Below are 14,317 nucleotides of genomic sequence, written 5' to 3'. Positions count from 1 at the left end.
TGTTTCACCATCATTAAATACAAGAGATTTGTGTTTTCCTGTTATTAGTTATGATCCCACTTTATTTATTTAGTTAATACACAATAAGAGACTGAGGTCTTTACTCAACTACCTTTGCATTAAAACAAACCAAACTGGAGCCTTTTGTTTCACATGATATTGGCCACAATGGATTTCTATGAAGAAATTTGGAATCAAATGAAGGCTTTCCTCTTACCTTGGTGGCGATAAAACCCAGTTGTAGTTCAGAAAACTCAGAAGTCCTTTAGCTTCCATTGTGGACTCAATAAGCTTTGATTTATTCTTCTTTACTGAGACGAACATAGAGGAAAAGCTGAAGTCATTGTGGCCCTCCTACTTAAATGCCCCCACTGGGCGTGACAGAAAAACTGCTACAAAGTGTCCTTTTGACCAATAATCTCGTTCTTAAACGCATGCAAACGTTGGTTCAACAAACAATCACTGTGTGACTTAGAAGTAATCGAAATGTGTTGAAGAATTAAAAACACAGAAAAACCAGTTTCCTATCTCAAATGTTACTGCTACTCACACAAATGTAAATACATCACTTTATAAGATACATTCATTTAAGCAATTGTGTTTTAACATAATTTAAATAAGATACCGACTCTTAACTATGCAGTCCTTTGTAAAACATTTAAAACACAAAGAGATCACTGGCACAATTAACAAAGAATTAACCTGGAATTAGGCACCATACAGTATAGCTAAATAGAGAAGTGTGGAGATGCTAATCAATCACTTTACAAATCAAGAGACAAGACCCAGAGTCACTTCATGGATGTTTGGCAAACAAATGCAAACAGCCTAAAAAAAGTTACAAAAACCTCAGAAAGTAGTTTCTTCACATTTAAAAAAACATTTGCAGTGAAACAAGATGAAAGTTGATGTAACTACCAGCATTAGATGTTTGTGTTCTTGAGAAGAAAAGATACACTTGCTTAACTTAAAGGGGCAATATTATGAAAAACATCACTTTATAATGGTTTTGCTACAGTGCTATACATTCCTTTAGCCTGAGGGTCAAAGTTGAAAAAGTTCCTTCCTTGTTGTTCCACATTTTGTAAAATAGGGGGGCGGGGCAGGATCTGACAGAGACCCAATATCTGCTATATGAGCAATGCAACTTTAATAAAAATGTATCTCACAAACTGACAGAAAATTACCAAAAATATCTATATCTTTACTCTTCTTAGTCATCCTCGTTTTCCTCTTCATCCTGTTGTTTGCCCATTTATATTTTGCTGTAGAGCTGATTTTTCCCTGCAGTTTTTGTTGTTTAACAAATAAGCATGAAAGTCCTTGCAAGAAGTTGATTTGCTCAAGTAGAATCCCTTTCAATGACTCAACACATCGCTGGTTCCTATTCAATTCCTGGGCTGTGTCAGAATCTGGGAATGCTTTTTTGAGCGATGCACGATTGCAGTGGTTCCCAAACTTTTCACAGTCCCGTACCCACTCGCACCTTTAACCTGAAGCCATGTACCAACTACTCCTGCACACCTAATAAACACAATGTCATATCCAATATTAAAACTACAGTGGACCATCAAAAGAAAATTCCCTCCAATTACTTTAAAGTAACATATCTGCATCATTTTTTTCTGAACTGCAACATGTTAATAAAGAATCTGAAAAGGGTTTTTATATCAATCTTGTGAAACAACTAAAAAAAATACTAGTTTACTGGTTAAAACATGATAATAATAAAGTTTCCTTGTATTCTTTAAAGAAGTAATAGAGAAAATAAAATAAAGGGAATTTTGGTTTTAAAACAGCACAAACAGTGATTTACCTCCATGTTTCCCTTTGTGTTCACCTCTGACCAAACCCGGTTTCATATATTATCTATTATCTAAGTTAGGACCAGGGTTTTGGTCCTAACTTGTCCAAAGGTCCTAAGTAGAAAGGTGCTTTTACTGCTCGAGGTCCTCGGAAGGGTTGTAATGTAAGAACACACACACACACACACACACACACACGCACACACGCACACGCACACGCACACACACACACACACACACACACACACACACTATTCAGAACAGAAAAACATAATGTATTGTAAGAAGTATGGGGTGGAAAGACGAATGTTGACTATCTCAGAAATATCAAAGTACCACTTGACATCATGGATATTTTACAACAAAACTCAGGAAGTAGGTGTAATGGAGTTGTTTTTTTTAGTTCCATAGAATTTCTAAGCTGTTTGATAGTTTTCATTATTATTATTATTATTATTATTATTATTATTATTATTATTATTATTATTATTATTATTATTATTATTATGAGAGGTAGATATAGTAAACATACTGGTGCACACTCCATTCCAGTTGGTGGCGGTAAGGCATCAAATTGTTGTTTGCCAACCGCCAAAAAAAACCCAAGAAGAAGAAGAAGTGGTTGAAATACATTTATTCAGACAACAGGTGGCGGTAATGCTGAGTTAGATTCCTACCGACGTAAAAAAAAAAGAAGAAAAAAAAGAAGAAGAATCACGACTCGAAGAAGTCATGCGATGGAACAGCACATTTGGAAAGAGTCGCTACACGTCATTTGAAGAGAAGGTACGAATATGTATATTGTTTTTTTTGTTTTTTTTTTACATTTCGGCTCTGTGCAGGTACTTTTTCCTCATTACATTCACATAAAAATGCGTTGAGATAGATGAGGAATGTGTTGTTAGATTAGAAATGTGTTGAGCTCATGGTGAACACGTGGCTCAATCTGGTTCATTGTGTGTTTGTGCTAAGCTAACGTTTTATTTTGGGCAGGAAGTGAAAAAGACAAATTGTGCTACACTGAAAAAAAAATAAGTCACAATATTACCCAAAAAGAGGGTTATCTGGCACTTTCCTTTAACAGTGCTAAAAAATAATTATCTGAAGTAAAGAAGTGGTCCAAACATTCACAATCTAATCAGTAAATATGGTTTAAACAGAGGGAATACCCCCCAGTTTAAGCAGATTGTCCTGCATTTTGAATTTTGTTCTTTGCTAGCCATAGGTAAAGAGTCTAAGGTATTACGAGGAAAAGGCTTTAAAATACTAAAAAAAAAAATCTGGTTGATAGTTTGACAAAATTTGACTACGATGTTTGTGTCGGTTCTAAATAATTATTTCACAATATTTAAATTGTTTAGGTATATAAACCATCTAAATCCCAAACCTATGCAGTGTGTATATTTGTGCTTGTTTTTCCACGGTAGGGTAATGTTGAACACAAAAGCAGGTAAATCCTTAGAACACGTGTTCTTTCTCAAACCACAGCACGTTGTGTTGTAAGAAGTTAACTGAACATTTTCCATGTGGACTTTTAGGATCAACACATTCCTAAACCAGGTTTCATCCATTTGTACAATTGGACAGATCTTGAACATTTTTTCAATTGGCAGTTTTACTTTTAACTAGAGATGTAACGATTCACTCAACTCCCAATACGATTCACGATACTGGGTTCATGATACGATTCTCTCACGATTTATTTTACAAAATGGGACTGTAGACAAATTTTTTTGGGGGGGGGAAACTAGAAAATACTGTACAATTTCCTTTTATTTTTCATTGTCAAAATAATTCCTTGATAAACTATTCAAAACAATGCAATTTAACTAAAAATAAATCTTGAATGAAATAAATAAAGGAATAATACAAATGAAAATGAAGCCTATTAATTTAAATTCTGGTTCGATAATAAACAATGCAAAACTGCATAATAGTTCTTTTTCTTTTTAAAAGTGCAACTGAAAATGTATTTTGTGCCTTAACAATTGGACTTTAAAAAAAAAACGTGATGGCAATGATTTACGTCATATTTGTTTGGACCAGCAGAGGGCGCTGGTAACACAGTGGTCGGTTGGCATGCAGATATCTTGCAGTGAAGAGAAGCTATGCTAGCAGACAGAGCTAATAGAAAAACGGGACTTTTACAGATATTGAAGTAATATTACAGATATTCTTTCGGTGCTAAAGGGGTAATGAATCATTTATTGACATATTTAAGAGTAGAAGGCGGCCAGAAAGAAAGTATTAGCAGACTCCGCCCGCCGCCTACACTTGTGATTGGGATCAGAGCGTTTCATTCACGCCTCTTCCTTGTGTCAGCGTGAACACAGCAACACGCTCACACACGTGATAAGACACTGGTCCGTCTTTTTTGCTTCTTTCAACATTTGTCTTTTTATTTTTTGCAGCACATTTTTGAATTTAAAGCGGTGGATTGAAGCAGTCGCCCGTAGATGGTACGTTTAACTTACACTCTTAATTCAGAGATAAATGATGATTATGCTGCAAATGTTACAAAGAGGCATGGCCGAATTCTGTACCAGCTGCCCTGTGCTGGAAACAGTCAGACACCATGCAACAGTCTCGTCTCATAACTTCTGCCAAATGAGGACGAATGCCTTTGTCAGGCTCGTCCTCCTGCAGAGGAATGAGTACAAACTTACACTTAAACATCCTTTGTGGCTTTACTTAATTTTTCTTCTTTGTTGAATTTTGCAGGGTGAGCTGTGATGGTTTCCAAAGCAGGACTGTCCATGTCTGCCGGGCTTCATGATTCATGAATGTCTTCAAAGAAACACCATCTGTTCTGTACTGATGTCTTTTCATATGAACCTGTGCCACACTTGTAAAAAATAAAATTTTAATTGTATTAACCTTTATGTTACAATCATTTGATTTTGAGGTTCAAAGGTACCGTTTTGACTCTGCGTCAACAAAGACGAGGCATGTATAATGCAACTGTAATGTAACTTGAAATTATTTAACAGTTGGGTTTAGTCTGTGTTTAAGCTGTTGTCTGTGGAGTTTATCAAGGTGTGTGAATATTTGTCTCTCGGTTTTTCAGTTTCATTGTTCAAGTCAACATCTCTAGAGGAAAAATTCTTAATTGCTATATTTCAAATTTTGCTTTCTGCAATTCAAAGAATGATCTTAGCATTGAGTAAATACACATGTGAAAACACATTGAAAGGAAGCCAAAACATGAAGGGCAATGCATCAAAATAATTAATGTCCTCTTCACCACGCTCTGTTTTTGGGGTAAACGGTTCCACTGCTACGTACAATATGTGCTGATGTCACACATTAGCAGCAGTATTGTGCATTTCTCCAGTCGAGTAAAGAGTTTAAACCAAAGCAGCAACAGCTGCTGGGTCCAGATGTTACCATATGTGTTGAATGGGCTCCTCAGCTTCAGCCACCAAGGACAGAAGGATGGCTTTGGGTGTGTTTTCAAAGAGTGCCGCTCTGTTCTGGGTTTGACCCTTTTTCACCCAGTGACCATAGATCTTAAAGGCACAGGCGTCAATTAGCTTGCGGATTGGTTTGACTGCGTACGGGTCGCTTTGGATCACCTCCTTGGTGACAGGCTTGGCTCTCCTGTAGTTACAATAGATCCTCATGGTGGCGAGCACCGTCAAGCAGATGACCTGAAGATGGAAGTTTATAAAAGTCAGTGTAGTATTTAATTAAGTCACATATTGCACATTAAATCCTGTTAATTTATAAGCAACATGAGACCATTACATTATTTAAGCTAATCTGAGCATTTTTCAGCCAAATGTGATCTAAAGCTGCTATTGTTAGGTTTTACTTTAAAAAAAAAGTAAACTATGAGTAACAATTGCGTTAGGGAATAGTTTCCGAACGTGAAATGTCCACTTTAGTTCCTTTAGGTTTCCATTGGTTAATCATAAATGTATCAGTGAAAATGTTGAGCAAATTTATTTACGGCAGTGGCTATCCGTCCGATTAATGTATCAATATACCGACATTCTATCTGTACGCAGCGCCCTATTTGGCCAGTTTAGGTCACGTGACTAAAACTAAACCTTACCCTAATCCTAAAAATTGTTGCGCTATTGGGTTGTAACCTAATCTGGTAACCGTACCAATAGCACCGGGGGTTGTCCGTACGGCAACCGTACAAATAGACACTTTTTATATTTACTGAGGCGTAAGATTTAGGTGAACAAGGATCACCTGGATCTCTGGAACGAAAGTTAAGAACCAATCCAATTGTATTACAAATATATTAACTACTTTTAATTCTTACACACTGTCTGGTACTTGATGTAGAACAATGATTAAAACACGAGTTATTTATTTTAAAAGGCAATTCAGTCATTTGAATATTCACATTTGAAATTATTCTCTTAATTTAGATCATTTCTAATGCAAACTGAACTTTAACTTGTGTTTTTTTTCTGTGCATTGATTAAAACAATACAGTTCCATTATATGGATTTTTATCTCCAAGCGGATTAAATTCTGTACATGTAGGCCTGATGAAAAGAGGTTTGGAGATCGCTGGCTCTGCTAAAGTGTTACTGTATGTCAACTATTTATATAATGAATTTCTATGGGCTGTCTCTGTGTGTTAGTATTCCTCATATCCTCATTTGTATGTGATAGCTGTCACTAGCTTGCAAGCACGGTCAGCATAATCGGGGAATAGAGAAGAAAAAATGATCAAATTAAATGGTACGTGATTAATTTAAGTTTTTAATTAACAGCTGATAGTGAAAATTGTCATTTTATAGGTGCCAAATATTTCAGTGTTTATTCCATTGCTTGAAATGAGATTTTTGCCCATGTCTCACCTTGAACCGCCGGTAAGGACTGAACTGCCGTACTTCATCCACCACATACTGTGAGAAGAACGAGTGGCTGAGAACATCTTGAGCTGAGTAACGCTGCTTTGGATCCACCACCAACATCCGAGAGATCTATGAAAAGCACAAGACATCAGATTTATTTAGTTAAAATACAAGTAACTAAAACCCCAGGTTTTGGGTGACGTGTGTCTCGGCTGGAAATTAAAAAAAAAAGCCTTGATAATGGGTGGGGCTCCTAAAACATGCTCAGTCTATACTATGAAATCTCAAAGAATAATCTATGCTATGCTAAATATGTCAAATATTACGATGATCGGTGGGACCGAATCATTGGCACACACCAATATATAAATTGGGCCCATTACCCCATACATGTCATGGGGAGCCCGGGGGGGGAAGGGGGGGGGGGCGTTCTCATTAGATTGGAATGCAGTTTGGTATGAATACTCAATGAATTAATACGATGAGATGCTCAGAGCCCTTTTTTTGAATTTCCGGTAATTTCCAAATTTTTTGGAACATAGTCGTGTGATACATCGTTTCAATGGTAATTCAACGTAGATTACTATTATGCCCAACACAATTCAATTAGGGGCCGTGTGAGTCATATTGCAACAGTTGGTTGTACCGAATCATTGACACATACCAATATACGAATGGGGCCCATTGCTCCATATGTGCCACGGGGCGCATTTCAAATGACTTCATTATTGGTCGTTGAATCGGGCTGTAATTTGACATGGATATACTATCAGCGGATGTCAAGAGCCTCTGAAAGGGGGGATGGGGTTCATCCCCCTTTCCGGTAATTTCTAAATGTATCGGAACATACGTAGTCGTGTGATATCACGTTTCATATGCAATTCAATGTAGATTACTATTTTACGTTGCACAATTTGATTTGTTTTACTTGGTGGAACCGAGTCATTTGACTGAATTCTCAGGAACGTGTTTCATGTTGTTCGGCGCGGAGACGTCCCACGGGCCCAGTCGTAGTTCATCAGAACTTGTTAAGGAGGGGCGGGGCTAACAGTGGTGGTTCATGACATAAGAGCAGGGCAGTCAGTCTAACATTTTTACTACAAAATATGCCAAATCGAAATAGTTTGACTAAAATGTCTAGAGTTGGACAATAGAATCAATCAGCAACACTACTTCAAACCCAATTATATATGGTTAAGCAGAAAAAAGTGGGTTTTGGGGTACACCTTTGATGGATTCAAACTGTTTCCAAAATGCTCACCAGATCTTTGATGGTGTCCGACCGGTCCTCCCACTCTGGGAGTGAGAAATCGTACTTCCCTGCGAGGATCATACGAAGCATCAGCGTCTGTTTACGATGCCAGAAAGGTGGAGAGCCAGCGAGCAGCGTGTACATGATCACCCCAGCACTCCAGCTGTTAACACATGAAGTATCATGCTGCAGTGTAATAATCTATCATACTAACTACTAGCGTTAAACCAAACAGTTTGTTATGTCTGTGCGAGGTCTCACATGTCCACTGCTGTGTCGTATCCCTTGTGGCCTGCATCCATGGAGCACTCAATGATCTCTGGAGCAAGATAACCTGGGGTCCCACAGACCTCTGCATCACACAGACAGTGATCAGTTCTGTGCTTTGCTACTTTGGGTTTTGTAGCAGAGAAACAATTAACAACTAAGACGTTTTTTAACACGACAGCATGTAAAGCAGGGGCTGATATTTGTTCAGGTACATTTTTTAGGAGGGGCCAGATGTTATAAGTTTTACGTTGTTCTGCTCCTTTAAAAGAATCTTTTCTTCTTTTTTCAGTGGGAGGAGAAAGAAAATTGTTTCAATGTATTGAAATAAATAAATAAATAAATAGACTTGATTAGGTTTACTAAAAGTTCATTACATCATCTGAAATACACACCAGGTAAAGGTTATCAGGTTAAGTCAGTCAAATCCATATGTGAAAACCCAACACTGCATTAATTCCTCATCATTTAAGAAAATTCAAATTGAAAGGTGTTTTTTTTTTAGAATTAAATTATTTACATTTTGAACAATCATAAAGTAAATGATGAGACAATAGTAGTCAATAATTAAAATATGATGCTTCTACAGATCTATAAGGGTCTCAACAGGTCATTTTGAAGGTTAAATGCTTAAGATAATATAAAAATATAATTGAAAAAGTATGTGCTGAGCTGACACAAAGACATGAAACTAACTGAAGCTAACAGATTTCTGTTTGTTTAAATGTTAAAATAATTTTAAAATCAAAGAAAATCTAATGTGGAAAAGCAACAAACAAGGGAATATGAAAATAGTTGGAAATTGGATTTTCAGAAAGAAAATTAGGGTAGAAATAAATTATTATTATTTTAAAAGGAGAGAGAGAGAGAGAGTGTGTGAAGAATTAAATATATACTGTACAGTAGGCATCTGAAAATGTAATAACAAACTGCTCCTTTTTGAACTCCCACTGGAATAAATAATGGCTGACTGAAGGTGATCCATGCTGACGGGTTGACCACCTAAACAAAAATATCCCACGGTGGGTCATCCCGCCCCCTTCTAATGATCTCATTCTGAGAAGTCTCTCAGAAAGGTCAGTCTGACGACGGTGTTTGGTTTCTTAACCTTTGGGGAGAGCAGCGAACGCGTTGTGCAACAAGACTTAAGATTCTCCATTGAAAGCTGGAGCACAGAGTCAGTTCTCAGTGAGACAATCACTGTGAACGTTTAATAGAAGATTTAAAAGTCACCTTTGAGTTTCTGTCCAGGCTTGATTTGAACAGCAAAGCCAAAGTCTGTGAGTTTGATGTGCATGCAGTCATCTAACAGGATGTTCTCTGGCTTCAGGTCCCGGTGGACAATGTTCTGGGAGTGAAGAAACTGGACTACCTCCATTAGAGCTCGCATGATATTCCTACGACGAAAACACACTTACACTTTCACATTTTATTTTAACAAACATTTTAAAAACATTTCTTTAGTTTTCATCTCTGAAATGGACACAGACCTGGTTTCCTTCTCACTCAGAGTCACTTTCTCTGTGAGGAAGTCAAATAGTTCCCCCTTCCTCATCCTACAGGAGAGAGAATAACAGGGATGGGGTCAATTACATTTTTCAGTTGTAATTACGTTTTCAATTACCCATGTTCAATTACGATTACAGTGACCAGCATTTTTTTCCATTTACAATTATTTTTTTATCCTTGTAAAGTCAATTACAATTACGTTCTTAATTACTAAAGTTAAATTACAATTAACCACAATTACTGAGCCTGATATAAATAATCTGATAAAAGTGAACCTTCCTTTTGTCTTAGCATATCTTATGATAACGGGTCCTAAATCAGCTGTAAAATACACTAAAAACAAATATATATCATTTAGTTTATTTCTTATCTATTGGTTACCTTGTTAGGCTTCCTAATCAATTCAAATATAGGTTTTAATATTTTTGTGAGGGCGTCTGAGCCTTTTTTGTGTCACTAAACCCCTCGCTTTCAATTATTTTTAATGATAAAATGTGGGAAAGCTTGGTATGAAACACATTTTAATAATTGTGAACTACATATGTGTAGAACTGTACATAGAACTGTAACATGGTTCCCCAGTTTTGTGTTAAATTATTTTTGACAATTTTTATATGATTTTTAATTTTTTCATTACAATTAAAAGTCAATTTTCTGAACTCAATTGCATTTAATTATGATTATGACAGCAACATATTTTTAAAATTACAATTATAATTACACCATAATCGTAATAAATGATCAATTACGCGATTACAATTATAATTGACCCCCAACCCTGTAGAAAACCAAGCATAATGTTTGGTTTGAGCCTTCAAGGTGTGTATTTTCTGTTGTCGTGGTAATGCAAACACTTACAGGTCAAACACCAGGAAGTAGAAAGCTGTGGATTCAAAGCAGTCCTTGAGCTGGACTGGAGAAGGAAATTCAAGTCTATGGTTAAATTCAGACAGAGGAATGTTTCCCAGAAAGGATCAATGAGAGAAATCCAAGCAGAACATGTATAAGCAACCCTACTGATATTCTCCTGCCCGCAGACTTTCTTTAGGATGTCGATCTCCTTCACCGTGGCCTCCCTGATTTCCTCAATCTCCTGCGAATTCAACTTATCCGAAGGGGTGATGTCGATAATCTTCACTGCGTATTCCTGAGATGTGCGCTTGTCCACGCAGCGACGCACCACACTGCTGACCCCTCTGATGAAGACAGACAGTAAAAATATATCCAATCCAAGTCTTCAAAGGCTGTTTTGATGATCAACACAAGAAAGCTGCCCCTTTTATTGCCTCTTATCTGTGTAAACAGTGAGGAATGTGCGTGTCAGTGTTCCACTGAGTTCTGTTTAACTTCCCGGAAAAATGTTAAATGCATTATCAACAACATCATCATCATCTTTTCTGATAACTGTGACGTCAGGGCAGCCAATCTGGCTTTGTCCTCCTGATCATGTGCAGCCCAATATGATGTAAGAACACAAACAAACTGACCCACACGCCTGAAACAGGAAGTCATGTTACGTAATCCACCAATAGAATGGCCCACACAGTAACATGTTGTTCCAAATGTGCTGGACTAGGAAGCGAAGCCTCCTTGGTTACATAGGACCACTGTTCAACCAGTGGAGGGGAATGACAATGAGCAGACTCTGATATTCTAGGAGGAAGTTCAGGGAACAATCCAGTGGTGCTGTGGTCAAAGTAAGAGAGAGATAGTATTCTAGTAAGATTAGAAGGAATAACACTGAACCAGTGGGAGGTTTTTCTACTGGTCTCTTTGGGAAACTGGGTACAATTTGAATTTAAAAAGTAATATTTATAAAGTTATATTTTCACCTGAGTCTATCTATAGGTCTGTGAACACTTTAACTCAAAACCTAATGGACAGATTTGGATGAAACTGGCAGGAAATATCCAAAATGGGATAAGGAACAAATTTTTTTTAGGGCGTGATCCAGATCAATATCATAAATTTAATATTTAGGTGACAATGCAATAAGTAGGACTGCCATGGCATGGAGTGCTTTTATAGTTTATTGGTTTGCTAGCAGCATTACTCAAAATAATTGAACAGATTCTGACCAAATTTTAACCTAAGTTAGACCACACGCCTTGGAAGATTGCGTTAAATTTTGGAGGGAATCTGGAATAATAATCCCCATCGCTCATTATTCACGAAATTTCAAAAATTAATGTTTCAGTTTGTAATTGACCAATCTTTATGAAATTTGAATCAGTTCTGTTGGGTTGGTTCTTCAATTACCCCACAGAGTTTAATCTGGATTAGATCCGGATTGCACATTTCACCGCAAATTTCTTTGAAATACATTTGGAAGTATGAATGATCATGGTACCAGATAGATAACTGCCAATATCTGGCATAGAAGATATTTGGTGCTTGGCGGAGCATTGCACTCTGAGTTTGAATTGTATTTTATTTTTTCTTTACTTGCCTCCCGACTGTAAATGCCACATGTTGACATAAAAGGCTGCAGCTTGGCAAAGGCTAAAGAGGCTGGAAATTTAAATTAAATTTAAAAAAAAAAAGTCCACACACTTTTCTGACATAGTTGGATTCTAGCTGACAGGTTTAACACAGGAAACAGGCTCAGCTCCGTGTTTTATGTGAACAAACCTTCCAAGAATCTCCTTGGTTTCATATTTGTCATAGAACTCCTTTGCTCCCTCCCAGTCTGGAATCTCCTCCTCTTTGGTCATGGTGGAGAACACCAGGAAAAAAAAAAAAAAGCTGTACCTTTCGCTTACAGATCAACAAAGAGCTGCAGGAAAGTAAGATCAAAATCAATATTAAAATACCTCATTCCAAAGTGAACAATTGGAAATGTTTTTATCAATGCATATGACGATAAGACAATGACAAAAAAAGTATGGCTGCAGAATCTAAAAATACTGATAGTCAGATATGTTTACTGTCACAGTCTTATATGGATCTGTCTTAGAGGGTCAAACATTTTGAATGCAGGCTGAAAATGTGCATGTGAAATTATTAAGTTTAAAGAATGAAAAAAAGGGGATTTTTTTTAAATTATTGTTTTTCTTTTAAATTAACTCTTTAAAATGTTCCATTTGCTATTATATATTTAAGGTCTGTGAATGAAAGAAAAAAAACAACAATAATCACATTTTGCCTTGTTTTAATGTTTTGCGTTAAATTATAATAGATAATTTTTATAGAATTTCCGTGGCAATTAATTTAATTACGATTACAATTGTAATTAATTGTCAGTTACGCGATTACAATTATAATTGGCCCCAACCCTGGAGAAAACCAAGCCTAATGTTTGGTTTTGGCTTGTTTTAATGTACTGTATTTGGAAGTGATCACAATCTTGTTAAACCAAAGTGTTTCTTTTAATAGAAGATCTAGTATATAACCAACACTTGATTAAATGTAAGTAGCCTATTTTTGGACTGCACTTAAATAAAATAAAAAGTTGAACATTTGTTGATATTGATCTCTAATCCTAAATTAAGCTAAATTTGCCCACCTCACCATAAGTTTGACAACCCTGTTTTAAATCAAAGCTTTCCTATTTCTTGTTATTGTGTTATTGTTCCAAAGGGGTTTCTTGCTCTGCAGCCCCTCATTACAGTTTAGTCCAGTTTTTGATCTCTCTCTGATTTCCCTCTTCGTAATAGATACAATGACAATGGGAAAATAATAACTCACCAGAATAAAGGCTGTGCATGGCAGCGTTGGTCCGTGTGCAGAGGAAGGTAAAAGCAGAGAGAGAGATGCAGTCAGAACTCATTCTGCTACTGCTGCCATGTTGAGCTTTAATGTCACACCAAAAATAAAACGCTGTGTGTGTGTGTGTGTGTGTGTGTGTGTGTGTGTGTGTGTGTGTGTGTGTGTGTGTGTGTGTGTGTGTGAGAGAGAGCGAGAGAGAGAGAGAGACGACAGGTGTTCCTACTAACTCACTGCTTTGCTTTAGGATGAACTGGCCCACATATTATATTATGATGTACCCAAAATATTTACATTCTTTGAGTCAGGCTTGGTGTCAATTACATTTTTCAATTGCAATTACATTTACTATTACGGTGGCCTATGGAGCGCCGATTGTAAAGTTACGAATGTAAAAAAAAAGAAAAAAAAAAAGCACCTTTTCGCAACATTCAGCAACAAACCACGTTTAAAAAACGTATGTGATTTTTTGTGTGTTTCTTTTGAGCAGATTTACAGCAATATTTAGGAAATTTGTGATATTTACTTTTCGCGTAAAAAATTATGCAAATGGTAAATATTAAATCGAAATCCAAATATTAAATCTACTGTTAATGTTAAATCTAAATAATAAATGTTCAATATAAATATAAAATCTGCTGTAAATGTTAAATGTAAATTCTAAATCTAAATATTAAATCTACTGTCAATGTTAAATGTAAAATCTAAATGTTAAATGTAAATGCTAAATCTAAATGTTAAATTTAAATATTTAATCTATGGTAAAAGTTAAATGTAAATGCTAAATGTTAAATGAATGTTAATTTCTAAATCTAAATGTCGTGTGAAACTAAATATTTAGCTAAAAAGCAAATTCACCGTAAGTACCAAAATAAAAGCTAATTGAGTGCTATCTTAACATTTAGATTTAACATCGACAATGGCATATTTTCACGAGTGAAGTAAATATCACGAATACT

General features: G+C 36.2%; 1 protein-coding gene and 1 long non-coding RNA gene across 2 annotated transcripts; one reads left to right on the top strand and one right to left on the bottom strand.

The window, feature by feature from the left end:
- The first annotated feature begins 2,463 nt into the window (after positions 1 to 2,463).
- Positions 2,464 to 4,681, top strand: LOC114474525 (uncharacterized). The gene is made up of 3 exons (XR_003675375.1): positions 2,464 to 2,591; positions 4,217 to 4,264; positions 4,527 to 4,681. It is a non-coding gene; the product is annotated as an uncharacterized LOC114474525 (long non-coding RNA).
- phkg1a (phosphorylase kinase, gamma 1a (muscle)) lies at positions 4,652 to 13,492 on the bottom strand. Its single transcript, XM_028464911.1, has 10 exons — positions 13,341 to 13,492; positions 12,285 to 12,429; positions 10,671 to 10,849; positions 10,512 to 10,566; positions 9,635 to 9,700; positions 9,378 to 9,541; positions 8,139 to 8,229; positions 7,887 to 8,040; positions 6,629 to 6,754; positions 4,652 to 5,455 (listed from the first exon to the last, which is right to left on the bottom strand). The coding sequence occupies exons 2-10, from the start codon at positions 12,365 to 12,367 to the stop codon at positions 5,189 to 5,191; spliced, it is 1,185 nt and encodes a 394-aa protein (XP_028320712.1). The 5' UTR covers positions 12,368 to 12,429; positions 13,341 to 13,492; the 3' UTR covers positions 4,652 to 5,188.
- Between the last annotated feature and the right edge of the window lie 825 nt (positions 13,493 to 14,317).

Source organism: Gouania willdenowi, chromosome 13, assembly GCF_900634775.1.
Source record: "Gouania willdenowi chromosome 13, fGouWil2.1, whole genome shotgun sequence".
NCBI lineage: Eukaryota > Metazoa > Chordata > Actinopteri > Blenniiformes > Gobiesocidae > Gouania > Gouania willdenowi.
This window is presented reverse-complemented; position numbering and strand designations above follow the sequence as displayed.